This window comes from Canis aureus, chromosome 22 (assembly GCF_053574225.1).
Source record: "Canis aureus isolate CA01 chromosome 22, VMU_Caureus_v.1.0, whole genome shotgun sequence".
Classification (NCBI taxonomy): domain Eukaryota; kingdom Metazoa; phylum Chordata; class Mammalia; order Carnivora; family Canidae; genus Canis; species Canis aureus.
In genome coordinates, this window is record NC_135632.1 from 4,185,428 (window position 1) to 4,210,239 (window position 24,812).

Here is a 24,812-nt window from a genome sequence, read left to right on the forward strand (position 1 = left end):
CTTTACATGATTGTCTTTGAATCTACATGCAAGTTAGCATATAGTCTTGTGGTTTTGTGCCAAGTGTTATGTATGTTATATGGAACATTTCTTGCTCTATTTCAGCGAAGCAAAAAGTATTGAGAAATTTATGTGTAGTTTTTTCAATTTTTTTTTTGAGGGATTTATAGACTACCCATTCTAAATGGCTCAATGTGATTAAAGTTCGAATTTTTTAACTTTACTACCCTTGAGTTGGCTACTCTCATAACCACACTTTAGTTAGTTGCTCACTAGATATTTCAGTGTATAATAGCTTATGAAATTTCTTTCTAACAGTTAAAGTCACTTTTATTTATTATGATGCTTAATAGTGTATCTACCTTTGTTGAACATGTGGTTTTTCCCAACCTTAGGAATTAAGAAAGGAGCTAGATACCCTTCTGCAAGAGAAGATCGAAAGTCCGCATCCTGTAGATTGGAAGGACACTAAATCCAGAGACTGTGCAGTACTGTCAGCTATTATAGACTTGATCAAAACACAGGAAAAAGCAAGTCCCAGGAACTTACCACCACGAATCCAGGATGGATATTACAGCTGACGACTTTTCTGTGGTGGTCTGACAATTTGACAGCCATTTTCTATCATAGTTTAATTTGGGGCTAGATGCCAAACCATGGGACATGAATAATTTCCATATGTAAGGTAGAAACCTTCAGTAAGTAGTAAAGACGTAATGTGCATGATTTAACAATGTTATCTGTAGCTATCATAAATATACCATAAAAAGCAATATGTTCTCTGATCATATATTCTGTTGTGGCCATGTCCACAGTTTGGGAGGACTGCTCTTACATCTATTGAATGTTGTACCACTGGAGAAATTCCTTTGTTCTGAGAAGTTAATCTTTCTGCCCACAGTGACTGAGTATAGAAACCAGTAAAAAGAGAATGGTTAGGCGCAAAAGGCAGTGTCAAGTTAAAAATTTGAACACAGCCACATTTTTAAATGAAACTTCTATCAGAAGTAAATTAATTTGTTGTAATAAAGCCCAGTATTTAATAAAATGTACAGTGTATAAATGTCAGCTAACTTTTTGGCTTGGTTTCTACATCACTATCCTTTGGCTTATTTGATTTTTTAAAATCTTTTTAGAATATATTTGTACCCCTTTTGCATTTCCCTGTGCAGCATAATGTAGCAGTTGAAAAAAATGAGGCCAGACTTGACCACCTAAGTTCAGATTTCAGCTATGACTTAACAGCTCCCATGGGCAAGTTACTCAGCGTCTCTGTTTTCTTTATCTGTAAAATATAGGTAACAATTGTGAGGATTAAATATGTTGATAGATGTAAAATGCGTAGACTAGTGTCTGGCACACAAAGCGTACTCACTAAATCATAGTTTTTATTTGTCGCTGAATTTTTATTTTTTTATAACAATCCATTATATTCATTTCCATGCTCTGTTTTACTCTTCAGACAATGGAAGTTAGTGTGATTTTAGGGCCAGTGAGCAATAGGCTAGTGTTTCAGGCTTATCAGACTGACAAATTGTTGGTTGCTATCCAGTAGCCATTTGTCTCTCCTCATTTGCTTGATTATTCAAGTGTTCCTCCTCTGTGTAGCCTGGTGCCCAGGGATATTGGACTCTACCCCAAGGGTGAATCAGATTGTTCTAAGCCAGTCGTGCATGGTCTTCTCTCCTTACAAGTAACTGTTGAGGCACCAGGATGTGAACCTGTGTTGTCGATTGCAACTGACAAGAGCTCTGCAAGAGGACATCTGAGAAAGATTTTCTTCACTAGTAGATTCAGAGGAGCAAGTTTTTCTCCTTTGGACATTGTCTTCTCTGAGTCTGGCACTGCTGTAGCCACTTTAGGATTACAGAGGATAATGATGTTGGCTCAGTGGAAAGATGTAAATCACCAGGGTCCTTGATAATGCTAGTGAGCTGCTGAATTACGCAGTTCCAAACCTGCTTTGCACATGGACTTGTTTTGATACAATAAACCCTCCTTTATTGAGTTGGCCACTTTTGGGTAGTGTGTTTTGTTTAACTTGGCAGAAAGCTTATTAACTGAACATCAGCTCCATCATTGAGTGTTTGCTGAGACCTGTTTCTACCATTTCTTTTGTGATCTAACGTTTTGACTCACATGTCTGACAAAAGGTGTAAAAGTAGTCCTGAACGTACTGCAAAAAGAAATGTAGGAAGAGAACATCCTGCTGCATCCTTAAAAATACAGATTTTCTTGTGCCTTCCAACAATGCAAAGAAACCAAAGGAAGAGTGTCAAACTGACTGGGATTTATTGATGATGCTATGATGATCTTATGTAACAGCACTGGTTCAGGTACTGCTCCCACTTCTGGGAATGTATGTCAACCTATCCTTGCCTTCTAAAGGTTTTGAATGTACTGTGTGTCCTAAGTCCATTCTCTTAGCTAGTCTCCCAAAAGTGATCTCTTACTGAATTCTTGAATCAAGTCATATCACGATATTGTGGTTTTGTCCCTAAACTCAAGGTGATCATTAGGTCCTGCTTGCTTTGTAAGTATGTGTCTGTTTGTGTGTTTTCTTCCCTTTACTCTCCAGTTTAAATTCACAGTGGGCCAGACTGTTCTTAGAAGATAGCCTTTACGGAAACTTAAAAAAAAAAAAAAAAAAAATGGGGGGGGGATTATTAGTTAATTGGTTCTATGTTCCCAAACCAGTATTTAACCTCCAGAAGAATGAGGAAAATGTTCCTGAAGAATTGTTTAAAGGAACTCCTGAGAGCGATTAAAGCAGTCCCTGTCACCCCCAGTTTCTGTCTTCTGTATAGCCGATCCGGATGGAAATCTTGATTCAAGGTGCTATTTGTGTTGTTTCTTTTGTTTACAAAATAGTGTATTACTGAGTGGAGAATTTATTCCTAGTCTAAGAACTATTTGTTATTTAGTAGTAGTTATTTAAGACGTTAAAAAGAAAAATATATTTGCCTCATTTTCTTTGTGATACCTAGAACAATTCTTAAACCCTGAAGTAGAAACTTAGAGGGGGGAAGAGCAAAGAAACGACCAAGTAGTCTTTCAAAAATGTCTTTGCAAAGTGAGTACATATAATGCCTCCTAATTCATTAACTTGGGCAAAGCTCCCGATACATTTATACCTATTACAACAAGTAATTTTCTGTTCTGACTGCAGTTTTAAAACAGAGTCTATCCTAAAAGGTAGAAAGTATTGAGAAGCTTTAGAGGGAATTTATTTTACCCCCTCACCAAAGTAAATCGTACATTTCCTTTCCACTCTTCTAGCTGAGTTTGTGTATATTTATTTTTAAGTAATTAATGATCATGTGGTATAATTATATAATATACTAATTGTTTTTAAATGACATTTTTATTCTGATTTTAAAATAACCCCCTTATTGTAGAATACTTGGGAATTGAACAAAGCATGTTGCCACTGTTACATTTTGATGTATTTCCATGTTTTTTTAAGCTTTAAGATATTATTTGATATATAATAAAATTTGCCAATTTAAGTGTTTAATTCAGTGAATTTTTTCAATTGTATAAAGTCATGTAATTGCTACCATCACAGTCTTGATCTAGAACATTCCTATCACCTATGTTTCCCTTGTTCCCTTTTGCAGCCAATCCCTTGCTTCTACATCTACCTATTGGCAGCCATCGATCTGCTTCTGTCACTGCTTTTGCCTTTTCTAGGATTTCCAATAAATGGAAAATCATATTTAGTCTCTGGTCTCCATTTCTTCTGGTTAACATGCTTCTGAGGTACTCACGTTGTTGCATGTATTGGTAGTTCCGCTTTTATCATTTAGTTGTGTTTATTCATTGAGTAACTGAGTAACTGATGGACCTTTGAGTTATTTTCAGGTTTTTGTTGTTTCAAATAAAGCTGCTATGAACATGTATGTGTACGTGAGGCTTCATACAGATACGTATGATTAAGACCATTGTAGCTTATGGTAAGTGTGTTTAACTTCATAAGAAGCTGCCAAACTGATTTCCAGAGTGGATTTTCTAGTTTTACATTCCTACCGGCAATATAGGAGGGGTCCCGAGTGTTTCAAATCCTCAGCAGTTTCTTGGTATTTTTAGTTGTTACTTAGTGGTGGTTAATGTTAGCCTTCAGTGGATGTGGGGTCATGGATCATTGTGGTCTTAATTTGTATTTATTCGTATAATGAATAGTCTGGGATACTGATCTGTAGTTTCCTTTTTGTGGGGTAACGCTCCCCTCCTAAAATGAGTTGGGCGGTATTCCTCTTCTAGTTTCTGAAGGAGGTTATACAGAATTGGTGTTAATTCCTTAAATGTTTGGAAGAATTCTCCTGTGAAACCATTTGCACCTGGATGTTTCTTTTTCAGAAGTCTTTAGACAAATGCAATTTAGTAGTTATGGGACTGTTTAGAGCTTTGATAGTTTGTGGTTTTCCGTGAATTTGCCCATTTTATCCAAGTTGAATTTAGGAGTCTCTAGGAGTGTAAATATCCCTTTATCCTTTTAATGTCTAAGGAATCTGTAATGATAATCGCCTCTTTCATTCTTGACACTCGTGGTTTTCTTTTTATTTTGCTGAAAGGTGTGACAGTTGTATTCATCTTTTCAAAGAACCCGTTTTTTAATTGATTTGTTTTTTAAAGATCTTATTTTTTAAGTAATCTCCACACCCAACATGGGCCTGGAACCCACAATGCCCACCGACTGAGCCAGCCAGGAGCCCTAATTGAGTTTTCTAATTGTTGAGAATTAAGAGTTCTTTGTGTATTTTGGATGCCAACCCTTCATCAGATACTTGTTTCGCGAGATTGCCTCCTGCTCTGTGGATTATCTTTCATTCTTCTTTCACAGAGCAGATATTTTTTAGTTATTTAATAAAAGTTCAATTTTTTTTTCTTCCATGTATCATGTTTTTGATGTCAAGAAAAGTCCTTGCCAAGCGTAAGTTCACCTAGATTTTCTGTGTTACCTTCTAATAGTTTTATAGTTTTGTATTTTACATTTAGGTCTACGTTTCCAAGTAAGTGGTTATTTATTTTTGTTTATTGACTTCTAACCTAAACGTAGCCCCTAGAGCTCTGTAACTTCAGGCCTTTAAAATTTGTTCAAACTTTATGACCCAAGAAATGGTCAAATGTTTTAATATGCTGTGTGTTCTTGAAAAGAATGTAAATGCTTAAAGTTGTTGCAGTGCCCTATATCTATCTGCCTATTATTGTTCAGGTCTTGCCTACTGTTACTGACTTTTTTTATCTACTTCTACGCTTTTATGTAGCAAACGAGTGTTAAAGTGTCCTATGGTTTGGGATTTACTTCCTGTATTTCTCCCAAATTTTGTTTTATGTATATTGAGACCATATTATTGGGAGGAAATACATATATGGGATTGTTATCTCTTCCTGGTTAAATAAACCTTGCAGCATTATCTAGGCTCTCTCTAGCTCCACGTAGTGAATATTGTGATGTTCCGCCCAGATTCTCCCTCACTGACTACAAGTGCAGTCACAGGACAGCCTTCACCGGTCAGCCCTCTGCCGGGCTTGTCCTCCGCTGGGGAGAGCCACTTTCCCCAAGGCCACTTTCCCTCCCTGGGGACAGCCTGCTTCCTGTGACCGGTCAGAACAGGTTACAAAGGTCCCCTTGCCAATGCTCCCTCCCTCTGCTCTCTGCGGACTCCACCTGCATCTTTGCGTGCTCTGTATCTCTGCTCTCCACGCTTCCTTGTGGGCTTTCCTCTGGCCTCTCCCCCACTTCAGCAGCGTCCTGTAACCTCCACCGTCAGGGAGTTTTATCTGTTGCTTCTTACAGTTGTTAGCACTGTATTGCCTTATAAAGTTTGGCTTTAGCTCTATAAAAAATGGCAATTATAATGGTTCAGTGTATCACATGATTTCAATATCTAGAGTCCCTGAAGTGTCCATTTTTTTTCCCTCTATCACTGATGCGGGATGTTTGCCAATTTGCTGAACCTTTTGAGAATTTATTTTTGGAAACAACAGAACTAAGATAATGCCAGTTTCCTCCAGAGTAAGGTTTTTGTCAGGTCCTTGGAGTGTGCTGGAAGCCCAAAGGGAAAAGCTGGAGGTCCCCCCCAAGGTCATGTCCTCCAAAAGAAGCCCTTTGAGGGGGATTCAGTCCACAAGGGTGGTTACCGCAGCACTAATAAACGCTGCCCTGCGTTATGTAGCACTCCAGGCCCCAAGTAGCTCTGCCGCTGCTGCTTTCTAAAGGCCCAGGAAAACGTGGCCGCCAAGAGGGGAATATATCTTGCTAGTTCTAGAGAAGGTGCACCCATATTTTTCCCTCTTCCATCACTAACTTGAGTAGAAATCCAACAGGGCTTTGATTGGCGTTTCCTACCACATGCCGTATGTTAGTAAATAGGAGATACAGGGAAACTGAGTATCCAGCATTTAAAGTTTACAGCAGTTTTGAGGGCAGAATTAATTATAAGATGATCCCCAATGTCACACTCCCCGCCCCCCATGTTAAACCTGTGATCCTGTCCTGCTGCATGGTCAAGGAATCTCACGATCTAATTAAGGTCACACACATCAGTTGGTTTTGAGCTAATCCTAAGGGTGACCATCCTAGAGGCCCAATATAATTCTACGATTTCTTTAAAAGCAGTTTTCTCCAGCTGGTTTCAGAAGATGGAGTCAGATTCCAAGTGTGAGAGAGACTCAACATGCCACCGGTGCCTGGAAGATGAAGGACCCCGTGGCAAGGAGTAAGCACAGGTTCAAACCGGCATGAGCAGGAAAGACCAGCGCTGGCTGAGCAAGCAGCCGACGGACGCTCTAAGCCGAGAAGCTGCAAGCCGTGCCGGCCTTCCCACTGCGGGTGGAACTGAGGGACCGGAAGTGGGTGTTGGTCTGGAAGCCTTTACGTTTGGGGTGATCTGTTATGCGCAGAAAACCCAACCCCTTCCACCAAGACTCACAAGGTGATGAAAACTTCACAAAGGTTCGGACAGTGGGTAGCCAAAGTCAGTCCGATCTGGCAGCTCGGGAACCACGAACTATTAAGGTAACTCGCTCCGTCTGCGCAGTTTGGTGGAAACTGGAAGAAACACCGGGGCTCAGCTCTTAAAAATGTTGCAGCCTTCAGGGCAGCTGATGCCAACAGGGACGCCACAAGGAAAGGTCGGTGCCCTTTAACGCTAGCTGTAGGTCCCTCCTGAGTGGATCTCCAGCAAATTACATATTTAAATGAACATATGCTTGAGTGAATTAAATCACACAGATACACAAGAACAGTTATATACAAAATCTTTATAAATTCACTTATTTCACCAAAAGTATACAAGCAGTATCAATTCGTTGGGACAAAAAGGAGTACTTTCATTCTCCGCAGGCCACGGAATGAAGTCCTTGGACAGCTCCAAGCAGCTCTCCGTCCGTAGGAACTGAACTAGGTTTGAAAACAGCGCTGTCCGAGAAAGAGGACAACTGAGGGTGGGAAGGAGACCCTGAATGTGTTAAACCCCCGCCGTGTGACCCCACTCTACCCGAGAACCGTACCGGCCTGCTTTCTCCATAAGGCTGTGATTTGTAAAATGCACACGTTTCCAAGACTGTTTAACATCTCTACTTATAAATTAATTCACAGGATTCATATCATTGCTTTTTAGCTTCAAATGGATATTAGCCAAAAATTACACAAAACGATCCCTCTGCAAGCAACACCTTTACTCCTCCTTCCTAAATGCAAACGTCACGAGATCAGATTACAACGTCCTAACCTCTAAGAGGCCTGTGACCTGAGACAGGAGACCCACACCTCGTTCTACCAACCTGCAGACCTCTCCTACCGCGTCCACCGCTATCACTTCGCTGCCGGGCCCGGATCTCAAGGAACTCGGGGCCTAGCTTGTCTTTTACACCCGGAAATGTGTACGTAAGTAAAGGAGAGTGATCCGGGGACGAGAGGCCCCGGGTGCGCCACACGGCTCACTGCTGAGAGGGCAGGTCACGGGGTGTGAGCCAAGCACACTTCTTAGCAGCCACGCGCGCGGGGCTTTACTTCGCTCGCCTCATCCACGATCTGGGTACCTGGCTGGCAGGCGGCAGGCAGGTGGGACGAGCCACACGCAGATCTGAGTCCTTGAATAACGTGCCCTTTGCCAGGTTTTCTCCCTTTGTAGAAGAACACGGAGAATCGTCTCTCCTTGCCCCAGTGGAGCAGATGAAGTTCTGTGGACATCCACAGCTAAGGTCTCCAAATCCTGCCAGCAAGACCTTTAGTGCACATCAAGTGGGTTCCCCTAAAGACCAAATGGTACGTTTCAGTTAGGTACCATGCTGGCATCTGGAGACCTCGGGGAGCCCTACTTTGACCTTGAGATTGGGTTTTAGCCAACTTCCTGTTGAGGAACAGGAGTAGGAACAGCCAAAAATCTTTAATAAAGAGATGGTGAAAGGCGGAGAAAGCAGCCTCGTGTCAGTTTATCAGCTCATTCGGGACGATCTAAAAAAAGTAGGACCCTCTCCTGTAGGCAGGATTTTTTTCACTTCTGTGAACCATTGAAATTCTATCTTATTTGAGTAGCTTGGGTTTTATTAGAGACCAATATCGGGTGAGATGGATTTAAAACGAAAATCTCTACGGCAAGCATCTCGCCTACGAAGGAGGGAAGAGGCGGCAAAAATTCAAGTGTCCATTTCCCTGCCCTGGGAAGGGTCTAGAACAACGCAGCAGCTCCCCTCGGAGCCCTGCCTTGCAAGATCCTCCGCATCGGAATCCGAACCAAGAAGAGGCGACACAGGTATTTACAAAACCGGGCGTTTCTCCCAAACCGAACCTCCTGCTCATCCTGGGAGAACCCTACGAAGGAGCCCTTAAAGGGGGGCAGTGGCGTTCTTGGCCACGCGGGGAAGGCGCCAACCAGGGTCCGGCATCTAGCACCCTTGCTGAGTACCCGGCAGCAGCTGAGCCCCCACACCCGGCCCCCATGCAGCCCGCGAGCCCCGTGTGGAAGTGACTGGCCGTGCACACGCTGAGCCACGCGGCCCCGCGTCGGCAGCTGTTCTCACTCGAGCTGCACGCAGGCTGCGGCCGAGGAAGGCGGCGTTGGCCTACACGTTGGTCTCCAGCCCCAGCAGGCGCCCCATCCTCTCCACGTTCTTGTCGATGGTCGCCTGGCAGGTAATCTCCTTGGCGCATTCCATGGGGAACCAGCCCCTCTCCCCGTCCCGCAGCCGTTCGCCTTCGTACCAGCCTGCAGACGAGAGCAGGGGCCTCCTGAGGCAGCCGGGGGACGGCTCTGGGCCCGGGACTGCAGGGCCGCCCCCCACCCGCCCCCAGCTCGTGTGGCCGCCGACGGAGGCGAGGAGAGGGCAACGGGGGAAGGCCTCAAGACAGAATGAGCGACACCCCGAGGTGGGACGCCATCGGGGGCGGCTGGCGAGCCCGTGGTGCAGGGCGGGGAGGGGGGTGCTGGGCACAGGGCCTGCAGGCAAGGGAAGGAGTGAGGAGGGAAGAGCCTCTGGAGAGCAGCACGGAGTCACCGAGGGACGGGGAAGGGGGGACTCTTCCAGTCGCTTTTGACTGTGACTGCTTCACGTTCCAAAACATTACAAGAACATTACAGAACATTACAGGCAGCCGTGCTGCCAAGGGGAAGCCGGCGCCCGGGAGGCAGCCCCGGGGAGGCGGGTGATGCACGCCTGTGCCAAGCTGGGCCACTCACCGTCGCCGACCCGCTGGTAGATGAGAACCACGTCGGCCACCTGCAGGGACAGCTCGTCGGGCTGCTTGGCGGTGAACGACCGAACGACTTCCACCTGGGTCAGCGCTGCGACAGGGAAGGCGACAACGCTGAGCGTGGCGGGGGCAGCCGTGCACCTCAGGCCCAGGCAGAAACGCTGCCTCAGACGCCCAGGAGCCCCAGGGGCCTTCCACGGTGCCCGAGTCCCCGCAGCCAGCAGCCCGACAAGGAGCCGCGGGCCCGGCCAGAGAGCACACAACAGCCGTTGTGCGTGGGGAAACCGAGGCCAGACACAGGCTGTGGCCCGGCCCGGCTGCAGGACACCTGTCCCCCCGCCGCCCGGACAGGGAGGCGCCGCTCTGCAGCTCCCCCAGAATGCTGAATCGGAACCCGGCCAACCCCAGGGACTCCCCCAGAACGCTGAATCGGAACCGGCCATCGGAACCCCAGGGACTCCGCACGGACGGCAGCTCTTGGTGTTTTAACAAGAAACCTGCTTTGTGGGCGACGCTCAAACCGACCACGGTAGCTGCTGCTCTAAGCGCGAAGCTGTGACTTTGCGGTGCTCCGGGATGAGCAGCGGCGCTGCCCCTGGTTCTCTCCACCTGACCTCCGGGGAGAAATATCCAGAGGCAGGAATCTCGGGGGGAAGCCGCTCATCCAGGCACGTGACCCCGCCCGACTGCAGCGGTTCCCACTCCCCAAGCAGAATGGATGCTCTTGGATATTCTACTTGATGTAAATAATCCATGTCCTCAGTGCTATCACTTTAATAAATAAGGCCACAAGGGATGGCCTATTTTTTTTAAAAAATACATTTCCGCTTAGATTCAGAGCGTCTGGAGAAGGCTCACACGTGCGGCCCCTGCCCTCTACCGACCGCTGAAAACCTAAGAGCTTCACAGTGCAGGAGGCCTTTCCATACAGGTTAACCTAATCCTGGCAATCACCCCGTACTTTCTATGGTGATGCACCTGCCTTTGGGGGTGACTAAATTGCCACGTTTATACAAGAGAGTGAACCTTGGATTTGGATTCAGATCCCGTGGCTTCCCAAGCAGGGAGCAGGGGTGGTGGCCGGTGACTATCAACCCAGCGGCCCTGGGACGCCTGGTGGCTCAGTGGCTGAGCGTCTGCCTTCGGCCCAGGGCGTGATCCTGGGGTCCCGGGATCAAGTCCCACGTCGGGGTCCCTGCACGGAGCCTGCTGCTCCCTCTGCCTGTGTCTCTGCCTCTCTCTGTGTCTCTCTCATGAATAAATAAATAAAATCTTTAAAACTCATACTAAGCCAGCGGCCAGCAGGGGGCACAGCTGCCCTCCCGGTACTCACAGGTTCGGTCCAGGGGCGGCTTCCCGCTGCTGCGTCCCAGGGCGGTGATCCAGCGGGCCCGCTCGCTCCTAAACAGAGGGGACATCCAGGTTCAGGGTCCTTGAACAAAGAAGGAGGGAACCGAGACAGGGATTCCCGGCGGGTTACGGGGCTGGCCTTCAGGGTCGGGGAGGGCGCTGGGGCCGAGGGGGCGGGTATCTTATTTTAAAAAGATAATCTGGGGATTGTGGGCGGAACACTGGTCATCCTGTTAGAAGATTCTGGATGAAGTTGGCTAATTACTGGTCAACTGGGATCTGTCCTGCGACGGTGCAACGTTTAATAAGGAGCCGATTGCACAACACCTCGTTGCAGGAGATACTCAGTGCACTTGATCCGATTTCACATTTCAAAAGAGTAAATTCCATTTTAAAAAATTCCGAGGCGGTCGGTCTGTCTGCATCCTCCCCGCTGCCCCCCCGCCCCCCAGCCACACCGTTTCAGACCCGACAAATCCAGACCTTAAGGTGCTTGAGCTCCCCTTGCAGCTAATACCGTCCAGCCTGAGCCTTCCTGAACTAAGTTCTTTTAACCTTTTTTTGGACCATGTGCAAGTGCTCCAATGAACAGAGCCAAAAGTTTTTTTTTCAAGGAATAACTGAGACTTTTTAAATAATAAGCTTTGCGATGATACGGAACAAGGTAGTCATTTCACGAGAGGTCAGAAGTCTCGCTTAAGCATCTCTCCAGGATAGAGTCCTCCCCGGTTTTTGATCTGGAAAGTCACGTAGCAGGATCGCGGCTGATACGGTGCTGGCGCTCCTGACGCGCACCTGCCCACGCGCCGCCTCCTCCTCCAGGGGTCCCACTCCTGGGGCAGAGGGACCCCGGACCTCAAGGAGCCCCGCTCGGGGGACCCTGGGCCTCAGGACCTCGAGGAGCCCCGCTCGGGGACCCCAAGACTTCAAGGAGCCCCGCTCGGGGACCCCAGAACCTCAAGGAGCCCTGCTTGGGGACCCCAGGACCTTGGAAGCCTGAAAAACCCTGAAAGTGGGTCAATCCCTGTTTCCTCGATGACCAAAGACCTGCTAGTGTCACCTGCCTGCCTGTCTTTCCGGGGTGGGTGCTGCGGTCCCCGGAGGACCCGAGCTCCCCGATGGGGCTCCTGGAAGCGGATTCCGGATGCCGCGAGGGGCACATGCTGCCACTGGTAAGACCTAGGTTTGCTCCAGGTAAATGAGCATCTCTCCTGGGCTCTTCTGGGTGGACACAGGTCTTGGGAGCGTGTCACACACGAAGACAGCGGACAGTGTCACCCCATCCCACGTACTCCCCGTCGCCAGCGAGATCCCTAAGGGCGGCGCGGCGGCCAGGCCAGGCTCCCCCGACAAGGCCCTTGGTCAGGACGCGGGGGTCGGGCCCACAGCCCTTAGGCCGCTAGGTCCTGCGGAGGGACACGTTCTGAGGAGGGTCCCTGGGGACGGGGTGAGGGGACCCTATGCTGCAGCTGCAATATGAAGGGCAAAGAACCCGGGCGGCCCTCCCGGGGCCCGTCCCCGCGTCTCAGGACCGCAGCCGCTCGGGCCCAAACGCCACGCAGATGCCACCGCAGACCCAGGCGGCCGGGGCGCCACCTGCCGCTGCCCTCGGGGCCTCGTGCCCAGGCCCCCAGGTGTCCCAGGAGGGCCCAGGTGGGGAGGGCGGCGGCGCCCTGGACGCACGTCCTGTGGCCGGAGGACCGCCACCCAAGCCACCCCAGCCCCGACGCCTACGTGGCCAGGCCGGCGGAATCCAGAGGCAGCTGCGTGTCCGGCAGCGCAGAGGCCACGGCGGGGACACGGGCGGCGGCCAGGCCGGCTTCTGGGCGCGAGTGTGTAAGACTCGCAAGGGGCTCGCCTCCAAACCTACGTCCTGGGAACCTGCTACGCCAGGTGAGACGGACACAGCTGAGCGCACGGAGGAGTCCTCCCACCCCGCAAACGGACGGGGGTGCGGGGGGGCACCGGGGCGCAGTCTCGGTTGTGGGGTCGTGCTCTCACCCAGAGCCTCCCTCGGGTTGTCTCCCTCTGGCCCCCCACTGCTTGCACACGCGCGTGCTCTCTCCCCCACTGCTCGCACACTCTCCTTCCCTCCCTCTCCCTCCCACTGCTTGCACACTTGCTCCCTCCCCCCCTCCCTCTCTCAAATAAATCCATCTTCAAAAAAAAAAAAGATGCAGCAGCTTTGCAGAGGAGGGCTCGTGGGAACAGCAGCAGGTCTCGGGGCCGCGCGGACCGCACGGGTGCCCAGGGCTCCCCTAGAGTCCTGCGGGCTTAGGGACAGCAGTGGGGGCTGGCCGGTCACGACTGGCCGCCACCAGGGGAGGCTAAGAGAGCTCAGGTGACAGGTTAGGGCCCCGCGGGAGGGGCTAGGGTGCGAGGGCCGCTGGGGGGGCTGCGGAGGGGCCGCCTGGCCTGCGGTGTCCGCCGCTCGCCGCAAGTCGCAGACCCAGGCACCCACCTGTCGGACACCCCCAGCGACCCTGACCCGGCCAAGTCACGGTCAAGCCCGGCCACTCAGGCCTCGTCCCAGCGTCCCCTCAGGCCAGTGGGCCCGCACCGCCCACTCGGTACTTTAGTCCAAAGGCATCTCAAACAATGGGACGCCCGAAATTCACCGCCCTGTTGTTTCCACAGGCATCGCCCCCCCCCCCCCAGCTTTTTTTATTTATTCATGAGAGAGGGAGAGAGGCAGAGACGCAGGCAGAGGAGAAGCAGGCCCCATGCAGGGAGCCCGATGCAGGACTCGGTCCGGGACCCCAGGATCACGCCCCCGGCTGAAGGCGGCGCCAAACCGCTGCGCCCCCCGGGCTGCCCTTTGCTACATTCTCAGCTAATCGAAGCTGCGATCAGTTCCCCAATGTCACCTTCTTCCAATGCGTGACCTGGCCTGGGGTCCAAGGGCCACACCCTTCCTACTGACAACAGTTTTTCCAAGAAGGTCAATAGTTATGTCTTTTTTTTTTTTTCCTTTTTCCCTTTCTCCCAACCGAAGAATAAGTAACCAAAGGACATACGTGACCAAAGTTCTGCAAGTATGACAAGTCCAGAATGGGGCGAAAACCTTGTTCTCCCAACCAGTTTGCTGACAGACCGTATGAACCACATACAACGTAAAAGAGGGGACACTTAAAAACCATCCTCGCCTACACGTTTTTGCAAAATCGGAGAAGCAAAGAGAATTAATAGTCTACACAGACCAAAACCCTGATGGCTCAGGATGAGGTGAGGCCAGGGCTGACCTGCACGTGTCCACACGCCACATGATTCGGGCCCCCTCAACAGCCGGGTGCTGCTTCGGAGAGAAGTGCCTCTGGCCCGTAACCGGCTTCGCGTCCGCAGCGCTGCCGTCCCAGGTCCCAGGCCGTGTGCGCTCCGAAGGGCCCGTTTATTCACTTTGCAACTGAGCTGGAGTCGGAGGCGGGGGCTCCTCCACCCACGGAGACCTGCCCCGCGGCCCCTTTCGCCCGCAATCAGAGAACTGCGGATCCGAGAGAGCCCCACGGCCCAGCCCACGTGCGGGCGGCCCGACGCGATGTCCTGAGCACCTCCGTGACGAGGAGGCCGACATCCTCTCCGTCCACGCCGACGTCAAAAGGCAAGAGGGTGAACAGATGCTACGGCAGGTGCCCGGAAAGGAGCCACCGTGGTATGCACGAAGGGCCCGGCGTGTCCGTTTACGGCCTACGCTCCTGGGACGACGTCAGGAACGAGGTGGAGGTGACATCGGGTATGAGAGGGACAGGGGAGGCTCTGCTGATCCGGCAAGACCGGAATAGGGAACAGGCAACCCTCAATAAAGAGAAAAGGAAAACGCAAAGCGAAACCAGTAACGCTTCCACCGCTTCCACCGTTGCTAACTACGACCGACCGGCCCACGCCTGTTCCGGAGATTCCCCTAGCAGGTCTGGACAAGCACTAACCTCCAAAGCTTTAAGACGTTTTCATCCTTAAAGTCATATATGAAGGGGGTGCGGGGCCGGGGGAGCTGGGCGGCTCAGCCAGTTAAGCCTCCGACTCTTGATCTCAGATTAGGTTTTTTTTTTTTTTTTTTTTTTTAAGAATTTATTTCTTTATTCATGAGAGACACAGAGAGAAGCAGAGACCCAGGCAGAGGGAGAAGCAGGCTCCCTGTGGGGAGCCCGACGTGGGACTCGATCCCGGGACCCCGGGGTCACGGCCTGAGCCCAAGGCAGATGCTCAGCCACTGAGCCACCCAGGCGTCCCTCCGCTAAGGTTTTGATCTCAAGTTTGTGAGTTCAAGCCCCACCGTGGACTCCAAGTCAGGCATGGAGCCTACTTAAAAAAAACAAAATAAAATAAATAAAATATTTTTTAAATTTAAAAAATAAGATAAAAAAGAAATAAAAGAAATAAAAAATTTTAAATAAAATAAAAATATTTTTAAATTTAAAAAATAAAATAAAAAATAAATAAAATAATTTAAATAAAAATAAAATATTTTTTAAATTTAAATAAAATAAAATATGAAATAAATAAAATAATTTAAATAAAATAAAAATAAAACAGTTTTTAAATCTAAAAAATAAAATAGGGATCCCTGGGTGGCGCAGCAGTTTAGCGCCTGCCTTTGGCCCAGGGCGCGATCCTGGAGACCTGGGATTGAATCCCTCGTCAGGCTCCCGGTGCATGGAGCCTGCTTCTCCCTCTGCCTGTGTCTCTGCCTCTCTCTCTCACTGTGTGCCTATCATAAATAAATAAAAAATAAAAAAAAAATAAAAAAATAAAATAAAATAAAAAATAAAATGAAATAAATAAAATGATTTAAATAAAATAAAAATAAAACATTTTTTAAATTCAAAAAATAAAATAAAAAATAAAATAAAATAATTTAAATAAAATAAAATATTTTTTAAATTTAAAAAATAAAATAAAATAATAAAATAAAATAAATAAAAAAATAAAATAAAGTAAAAAATCCTAGAAGATCCAAAGCTCAAACAGATGAAATTCTCTTTAAGAGAGGCTTCCCCCCAACAGAGGAAAGCCGGGTCTGTCTTCACTGGCCAAGGGATTTAATCACTTTCGGGGTTGAAGAAGGGCCGTCCCGAGCCCAGGTGCTGCACGGGGCTCCTGCTGTCCACCTGCACAGACCCGCAAGCACCCGCACCCACACCCGCCGGAGGAGCGCGCCTGGAACGCGGTGGGGCTCTAGCAATTCCATGGAAGCGCTGTGGGACCTCAGAGAGAGGCCTTTCTTTGTTTTATGGATAAACACAGAGGATGAAGCTCCTTTGCCCATTCCCTCTGCTACCTCTCACGTTCATTTGGAATACTCCGTTTTGGCTATTTTCACATCCCAAGTAGATTTTACATCAACCTGTCCCTCTCGGTCTCCTTCAGCCTTTGAAGAGTCACGTCTAGTGCCAAAAGAGATGAAACGGCCCTTTTGAAACGTTTTCGGTGGACGCTTTATAATTTCACTCTTTTTCTGGTGTCTCTCTTTGAGGGAGGCTGTTAAAATACTCGCCGGAGCCAGAGATGCCTTCGTGGCTCTACTTTCGCTAAGACTTTGCTACAGCCTCAGGGTTGTTACCCACCAGCTGCTGACCCACTCTGATTACACCCTGGCCGACCCGAGTGGGAGGGATGTGCAGGACCCCTGGGGACAACGAGCAGGGGACTCTCCTCTCCTCTCCTCCTGCTCCACCTGCCTGTGAGGACTGTTTCCGGGGGAGGTTTCCAGTTTCTAAGCAAATACATAGGGCAACCGTTGCCTCCGAACGGGCCAAATATGGGCCAAATCAAAGGAGTGGATTTGAAGATGAAGCTGCCTTGCCCTTGTCCAGTGTGAGGCTGGACGGCACCCTGCCCCCGGAGCCGCCACAGATGCACACAGCAGGCAAGCTTAGTCAGCCTCTGCATCAACTCTGATGGGAAAGTGGATTCATTAAGGTCTCCCCAAACTGGGTGTCTCTTCTGATAGAAATCACTGGGCTCTTGGCTGTCTGGCTGACGGGAGGGGATTGCAAAACGGCCTCTTATCTAGGAAAACTCATGGTCTAGACTCAAACTACCAGGTGTCAACTACCCATGGCTCATGGGTCATGTCTTCACCGATGACTAAAATGAAGGGACGTTTAAAGCACTCTCTAAATACAAAAGGACACCACCTCAAGCACCACAATGCATCTGTCAGGACTCAAGAAGATGAAAGTAGTAACCTCCATCTCTCAAGACAGAGAGGGCATCGCAAGGGAAAGATGAGCTTGCGGGAAGCAAGAGATCCAGTGCTCGGCGCATAGTAGGTGCTCAGCACAACAGAGCCAGTAGCTCCCGTCGCTGTTTTCAGGGCGTCTCAGGCCAAGGGCAACAGGCAGGGAACAGTGAGAGCAGGTGCTCGGAAGCCCAGTCCCTGCACAGACTTACTGCGTCTCGGCCCCGAGCAGCATTTCCACCCTCTCACTCGCGTGGTTGCTGAGGACCGTCAGGGTGAAGAGGTGGCTAGCAGAGCTCTGTCTTGAATAAAGCATCGTAGAACTGTTCTTCCCTGGAGAAGAATTAAGCTCTTCACTGTCACAAGACTCCACCAGCAGCTGATCTCTTAAGGAGTAATCGTTGACGTTGTAACTTTCTTCGCTGCGGGAAAAGGGAAAAGAACGTGTCAGCGACTCCGTGGACAAGACAGTGACACTGTCCGTTTTCCAGTCACGTGCGACTTGAAGTGTGGGGAGAACGTGATGGGGAGGGAGGCAGGAAGGAAAGGAAGAGAGGATTTATTTAAAAAACAAAAACAAAACAAAACAAAACAAAAAAACCCACACCAGGACCCGGAATCTGAATTCCGTATGCTGCTTATGAATCAATAGCCCCTTCCCAAATTCAGCCTGGGAATGACTATTTCCCCATCATATGCTAAGTTAAAAGCAGTATTAAAAGGGAATCTGAACGCGCGAGCTTCACCTTCCGTTATCCTGGGGCTGTGATCACAAGTGAGACCCACACGCGGGGTCCGTGGCCCACGGAGCAGGGAGGGCGTCCCGGACCTGCCCACGCTCTGGGTACCAAGGGCTCACCCCCAGCCTTGTCCAAACCACTAGGCACAGGACGGAAGAGCCCTAGGGGTCTGCGGAGACTCCTCCTCTCCCAACACACGCCGCCCCCCCACCTGCTTCAGGGGCCAGCGGCACGGACTTCGCTCTCCCTGCCTGCACCCCAGAGCCCCAGTAGTCCTCATTCCCCCTGACTCGTCCTGTCACACTGTGACCGTGCTTCATCTGCCTCCACCCCCCACCCTGAGCACCCCCCGACTGGTTTCTGAACCCTTTCTACTGTGTCCTCCCAAAACGGATCCCTGTGGGGAATCCAGCAAAATCCTATAAATCCTCAGCCTTAGCCTTGAACCCTCCCCTTCACCGTCCTGCCTTAACAGAAACTTGGCTCTCGCTAGAAAACCTGGCCTCCCCTGGAGGCTCTCTGTGGGCTTGCGTCTCGTCGCTGCTGCTAGAAAAGGATCACTTCCTCCTCCCCAAAAGTCTTGAGCTTTGAAGCTCATGCTGTCCGGCTCTATCTCATAATCAAAGTTGGGGACAGACTCCTGGATGGGTTAGGAGTCGTCTGCCCTTATGAGTCACTGGCTCACTGTCTCTCTCCACCACTACTTTCTTGAATTTCCACGGAGGGGAGCCTCCCCTTACCCTGGCTTCTCATTTCCTTACTCCCCCCCTTCCCAACCATCTGACCCTCTGCCCTCCCACCCGACCATCATCACACCTGAGACCTTGTCATTGCCATCGACCGCAACCTCTCTGCAATCCCAATGTCAAGCACCCTCTCCAACCATCTGTCTCTACAACTCGCCTCCTCATCTTCTAATCCTCAACCCAACCATTCTTTAGCTACAGACTCTACCACCTTCCCCCTGTTCTTAAACACTCACTTTGCGTCCTCTCCTTCATGCTTATTAGCTTACCCAGCTTGGATTTCTTGGTACGTAGTTAAAATCACTCCTTGCAATCACTCCTTGGCAAATCCCAACCCTGGTTAGATCGGGCCCTCCCTCTACTCTGCCTGCATCTGTCTCTTGCAGCTGAACATGGGAGACCTCAAGGAATAACTGTTGAATAAATGGATGATTATTCAATATATTCTAATATATTCTAAGAACAAAAGTGACTATTTACCTTATTTAAGAATCAATGTAAATGTACAAACTCCAAGGAAACTCTTTGTGCCTAGTCAATTATACTAGGAATTTCAAGATAGGCTATTTTGCTCAAGATTTCTTAAATTTTGGGACACCTGGGTGGCTTAGTGGTTGAGCGTCTGCCTTGGGCTCAGGTCCTGATCCCGGGATCCATGATCGAGTCCCACATCGGGTTCCCTGCCTTTCTCTGTGTCTCTCATGAGTGAATAAATAAAATCTTAAAAAAAAAAAAAAGATTTCTTAAAATTTCTTTCATTCAGTGGTATACATTTCCACCTGTCAACCACTTCCTTGTGACTCTCCTTAGACAACTTTATAAAATCTTTTCAAAATTTAATTTGATACCCCTGCCCCCCGCAAAAAAAAAAAACAGCAAACACAGTTATGAACGGTAAGCAAAATCCTGACTTCTGATTGTCTCACTTGTTGCTACAGTAATTCTCTGTATTAATTAAAAGTTCACATGGCAAGATCATTTCCAAAGCTCTTCTGAGATTCCCTACAGAGCAACAAAGCCAGGAGTTAGGATATATAAAATATTTCTCACACCACAATACGGTTTATCAAAGTTCACATGGTTTCTATAAAAAGAAGAAAGCAGGATAATATATTTTACAAATAAACATTAAATATATATATACACACACACAAATTTGAGAGTGAGAGACAGAGCATGAGCATGGGGAGGGCCAGAGGTGGAATCTCAGGCTGACTCCCGCTGAGCTCAGAGTCTGATGCGGGCTCAATCCCACAACCTGAGATCATGGCCTGAGCTGAAATCAAGAGTTTGACGTTTAACTAATTGAGCCACTCAGACAACTCCAGGTTAAATAAATAAATAAATAAATAAATAAATAAATAAATAAATAAAATCTTGTTTACCAGAAACAAAGCAGTCAATTTTTGGCAGAGCAGGAAAAGTTTATAATATTATCTAGATCTCTTAAGCATGGATTTAATAGCACACGACTCAGGATAAAAACCGAACTGCCAAACACAAAAGCAAAAAAAAACCCCAAAAAACCAAAAAGCAAACCTCAACAACATCGAAACAAGAGAAAGAATAAGATGAATGAGGGCTTCTTTGTTATCATCCTCTTTCTCTACCTCCTAGTTACTTCTTTTGGTCCAACTCACAAAAGTTAAACAAGATGACCTGTTAGTCAAAGACACTCATTTCCAGGTAAAAATAGTTTTTTGTTTCCTCAGAGAAATCCAAGCATCCTAATGTTGTGAATAGGAGTATTCAGACAGTGCCCTAACCAATGACATTGCACAAATATTCTTCATATTTCCAAAAATAAAAAAATAAAAAAATAAAAGGTAAAGGGCTGTATCTGCCATAAAGCCATCATTCGAGATGACTCAAGTTTCAAACTGTCATCAGCTTAAAGTGGTTCCATCTATTCGGTGGTCCCCAGTAGAGTTCAAGACCCAGAGGCCCCAGGAAAGCTACGTAAATGAGCATGTAATAAACTAGTTCAGTCTTTCTTTTCCTCTTAATTTTTTGAGTTCCTCAGAATTTGTATAGATACAAATAATATTCTGCGAGTGTGTTTCACGGATGCTCTGAATCTGCGAGTGTGTTTCACTGATGCTCTGAATCTTTATCCTTTGGGAACAATGAAAGCCAGGAAAAGTAGAAAAATCAAGTGTTTTTTTTTTTTTTTCTCATTGTTCTCTTAAGCAATGACAACCACAACAGCATTAAGAGCTGGGGTGACCGTGTGACCTCATTTATGCCTGTTGCCTTCTCAAATGTCCAGTTGGGAAGACGAACTGTGGCCACTTTATTTATAGCTATGTGAGTTCACCTCGAGGTATCCGCTTCTACACACCTGCACATCTGTGTCACGGACTGTGCCCGAACAGGGAACTTGTCCCACTGTTTGCACTCCTGAATCCAAAATAGGATGCAGGAAACGTGGTTTGGTTTTGTTTTTAACAGATTCAATAGCCATCACCCAGTACCATTATTTCATTTAGATCTGTAAAACGTCTTCATGACATAATCAATAATGTTTGCGACATCTTCACTACTCTTTCAACAAATTTATATTTTAAGAAAAAAACCCTGGTTTCATTTAACAGTAGCGAAATAAATTGACTACTTATTCTCACCCTCTACTGTTCAAACCCAATGGAACGAAACTAAAAAGCAACTTCCTCTGGCTAGCACGTCCACACTCTCCCCGCCCCAATACACACTCCCACACTCACTCTCATAAAGGTTCAAAATAACTGTATTTTCTCCTCTCTGAATCTGCTAACTACTGGAGGACGGGTAGCCCCGGTGGCGCTGCGGTTTAGCGCGGCCTGCAGCCCAGGGCGTGATCCTGGAGACCTGGGATCGAGTCCCACGTTGGGCTCCTGCATGGAGCCTGCTTCTCCCTCTGCCTGGGTCTCTGCCTCTCTCTCTCTTTGTCTATCATAAATAAATAAATAAATAAATCTTAAAAAAAAAAATACTGGAGGACATTCATTCCACTGATGTCAGCCGGCACCTACTCACTCATGCTACTACCAAAGGATAGCTCTGCATCACACTATGTGCCTCAGCTGAAAGAAGGGGAGAGAACCCACAGCCAGACGCGGCTACTTGCACACTATTCCCTTCCTCCGCTTCCTTACCCGCGTCCAACAAGGATAACGCAGGCTAAACCAGGCTTAGGGAAAGCCACCCCTTTCCTGAGGGAAGTTGATGCTAATCAGACTTCCCCATGTTTGTCTCTATCATTTAACAAACATATGGTTTACATAGTCTCTGAAACAATCTGGATCATGTAATTAGGAAGTTAAATTGCTCAGAAAAGGGCAAATGGAAAAACCACCTTTCCTTGCATGGGGAGGTTTATATGTAGACTTCCTCTGATTGTCTTATACGTGCTCCAAGTTTGCCAGCTGCTCATCAAGGCTGTCTGCTTTGTGCAAGCAGCGGCTGCTATCAGGGGCGGCAATCAAATCTATAGAAGTTTGTTGCTCTGTGGTGTAAACAAGGATGGGTCTCCCTGTTGAACCCTACCCAGAGTCCCAGTAGCCTCTGCTGAGATTCCTTTCTCGCTTTCTTTTTCACCCAGATAGAGAACCATCGGTAGAGAACAGGACATGGTGGTAAACACATACCTCAGTCATTCTTCCCCCAGGAAGGCCTTCCTTTCTTAAGTACTTCAGATAGTGTTGGGTCCTACTATCTGCGGCCTCACAGCGTGGGTTAAACATGACCTACCTTACTGTGTGTAGTAGCTTTCTTAGAAACATTACTATGGATCACTTTTAGCTTTCCGTCTCCTCGAATTTCTCTAAAGGTTGGAATTTTTCATAATGGGCCTATATTTATTACTTTGGAATCAGGACGGCATTTTCCAACTGCATCCAACGTGCACACGTTCTGAAAACACCGAAACCATATACAGACGCATGCACTGGTGAGTGCAGGATGACCGACACCCATCTCGGTGCAGGAGTTACTCTGGGGAGAGGAGGAGGAAGATGGGATGGAGATACTGTAGATGCGTCTGCAGGATTACATCAGGCTTTTTTTGTTGAAGGAGGAATGATCTGAGAGTATTATTATGGCAAAAAAAAGTATCTTAAATCTGGGTGATAGGTATCTCAGTGTTTGATAATTTTCTGTATGTTTGAAATACTTTACAAGCCACGCTTATAAAGAAAAACTTAAAGAATAATAAGTGCATCATGTCTGTGGATGTGTGAGGGTCGAGTTGAAGTGACTATTGCACAATGGAATTTTTTTTTGGCCCTACAAACAACTGATTATTTGCAGATGACATCATTGCCTGAAAAGCTCTTATGAAGTGAGAGTTAATTCAATAAAGTGGTTAAGAAAAGAAAAAAAACTTTCCTAGGTATGAATGACGCTCAGAAAGCGTAATCAGAGTAATCATCTTATTTATAATAGCCACAAAAGCCATAAAACATTTAGGATTAAACCTCACAGGCTGCTATAGAAAGCCTCCAGACACTTGAGAAGAAGGCCTGAATGGATAGGGAAGTTTGATATTACAGACGCATCAATTCTTCCTAAATTAAAATACAATTTTATCACAACCCAATGAAATACAAACAAGGTTTTTTGGGATGTTTTTGAAGAGGGGGACTAGTCCAGCTGATTCTCAAACATAGAAAAAATAAACGCGTAAGCACGGTCAGAAGGAATTATAAAAAAGAATGAGAGTGGTCCAGCCTTAGGACATACTCAAACCATGTTGTAAAACGACAGTGAGTCAAAGACCGAGCCTGGAGCCTCAGCTGACAGATGGATTAGTGAAACGGAACAGTGGGCTCATGAACTGACCCAAACACATTTGGGAATTTAGGACATAGTAAAGGTTACATTGCAAATCTATGGGGCATTTTAACAGGTTAGTCAATAAATAATGTTGGAACATCTGAAGAAATGTGAAAAAGTCAAAAAAAAAAAAAAATGGACCCAATCTCATTCAGCAACAAGGATATTTCCTTAGACCCAAGCTCTGTGGACATTGAGTCATGAGGAAGAATGGGGACAGGACAGGTCTTTCTCCTGGGCCCAGACCATCAGGGCTTGCCTTGTCACTGGGCAAGGAGGTGCTTTTTTTTTGGGGGGGGGAGGTGCTTTTAAACATGCAAATACCTTCAGGAGAGTTCCTACCTTAACCCTTATTAGCAAACGTTTTACTTCCAGTACCTGCTGAGGATGCCCAGTCCTGGGAAACAGGCTAGTTGGCCACGAAGGAGCCAGACATGGGAAAGGAAAGATGTGGGGGGGAAAGGTTAGACTGTGAAGGCCAGCTTTCCCACCACCTCACTGCACCTCAGGCCTAACTGTGAGTCCTCTCCCATTTGACCGTGGCCTTGTTCTGGAATTTTTTTTTTAAAGATTTTATTTATTTATTAGAGAGAGAGAGAGAAAGAGGAGACAGGAGGAGTGACAGAGGCAGAGGGAGAAGCAGGCTCCCCAGCGAGCCCATCCCCTGGGACGTGGGGGCTCCATCCCAGGACTCCAGGATCATGACCTGAGTTGACCGCAGACGCTCAACTGACTGAGCCACCAGGTGCCAAAACCTGACAGATGGAATCCCAACCAGCGCCTCCAATCCTTCCTTTCATAAAAGAGCGACATTTAGGAGACGCTATCAAGAATCATCCAAAACAAAACACGATTTTCTGCAAATGTCAAGACAGCGATGTGTATCTTTCTTACTAGCAGTAGTAGCTCCCTTTCCAGAGACTTCGTTTAAAATGTGTGCACAGGTTCCCTGTTGTGAAAGCCATTTACTTGGCTGGTGCCAAGACAAAGGCCTCCCGAGCTAGCGGCTGCCTGCCTTTTCTGTTTCCTCAGACCCTGCCCCGGCATGCCGGTGGGATCGCTCCCCAAGGCCATCACGGCCGAGCACCCCACCGAACCCAATGACCTGGATCTCAGCACCATTCTTGGCATCTACAAAATCGGATGGTGTTGAGCTCCTGTGGCACCCTGGAACTCTATCGTCCTCTGCTAATGACCCTGTGACGTCATTTCTCCATCAACCTTCTTTCGGGTCATTCTCAGGATCCTCTCCTAGCCCCTTGCTTTTCCCTCAGGGATTCATAATAGCT

The 24,812-nt window shown here is 47.8% G+C and overlaps 2 protein-coding genes across 5 annotated transcripts in view; one reads left to right on the plus strand and one right to left on the minus strand.

Annotated features, from left to right (window-relative positions):
• DHX36 (DEAH-box helicase 36) overlaps nucleotides 1-3,718 on the plus strand; it is a 63,594-nt gene extending 59,876 nt beyond the window's left edge. For all 4 annotated transcript variants that reach the window (XM_077864642.1, XM_077864641.1, XM_077864640.1 and 1 more), the window contains one exon: nucleotides 396-3,718. In XM_077864642.1, coding sequence (XP_077720768.1) covers nucleotides 396-581 — 186 coding nt within the window. In that variant the 3' untranslated portion in view covers nucleotides 582-3,718. The remainder of the gene's footprint in view (nucleotides 1-395) is intronic.
• A 3,528-nt stretch (nucleotides 3,719-7,246) lies between these two features.
• Nucleotides 7,247-24,812, minus strand: part of ARHGEF26 (Rho guanine nucleotide exchange factor 26) — a 112,407-nt gene continuing 94,841 nt past the window's right edge. Inside the window, exons 12-16 of the mRNA XM_077864535.1 lie at nucleotides 17,438-17,647; nucleotides 11,031-11,098; nucleotides 9,684-9,788; nucleotides 9,028-9,212; nucleotides 7,247-8,258 (exon numbers count right to left, since the gene is read on the minus strand). Coding sequence (XP_077720661.1) covers nucleotides 9,070-9,212; nucleotides 9,684-9,788; nucleotides 11,031-11,098; nucleotides 17,438-17,647 — 526 coding nt within the window. The 3' untranslated portion in view covers nucleotides 7,247-8,258; nucleotides 9,028-9,069. The remainder of the gene's footprint in view (nucleotides 8,259-9,027; nucleotides 9,213-9,683; nucleotides 9,789-11,030; nucleotides 11,099-17,437; nucleotides 17,648-24,812) is intronic.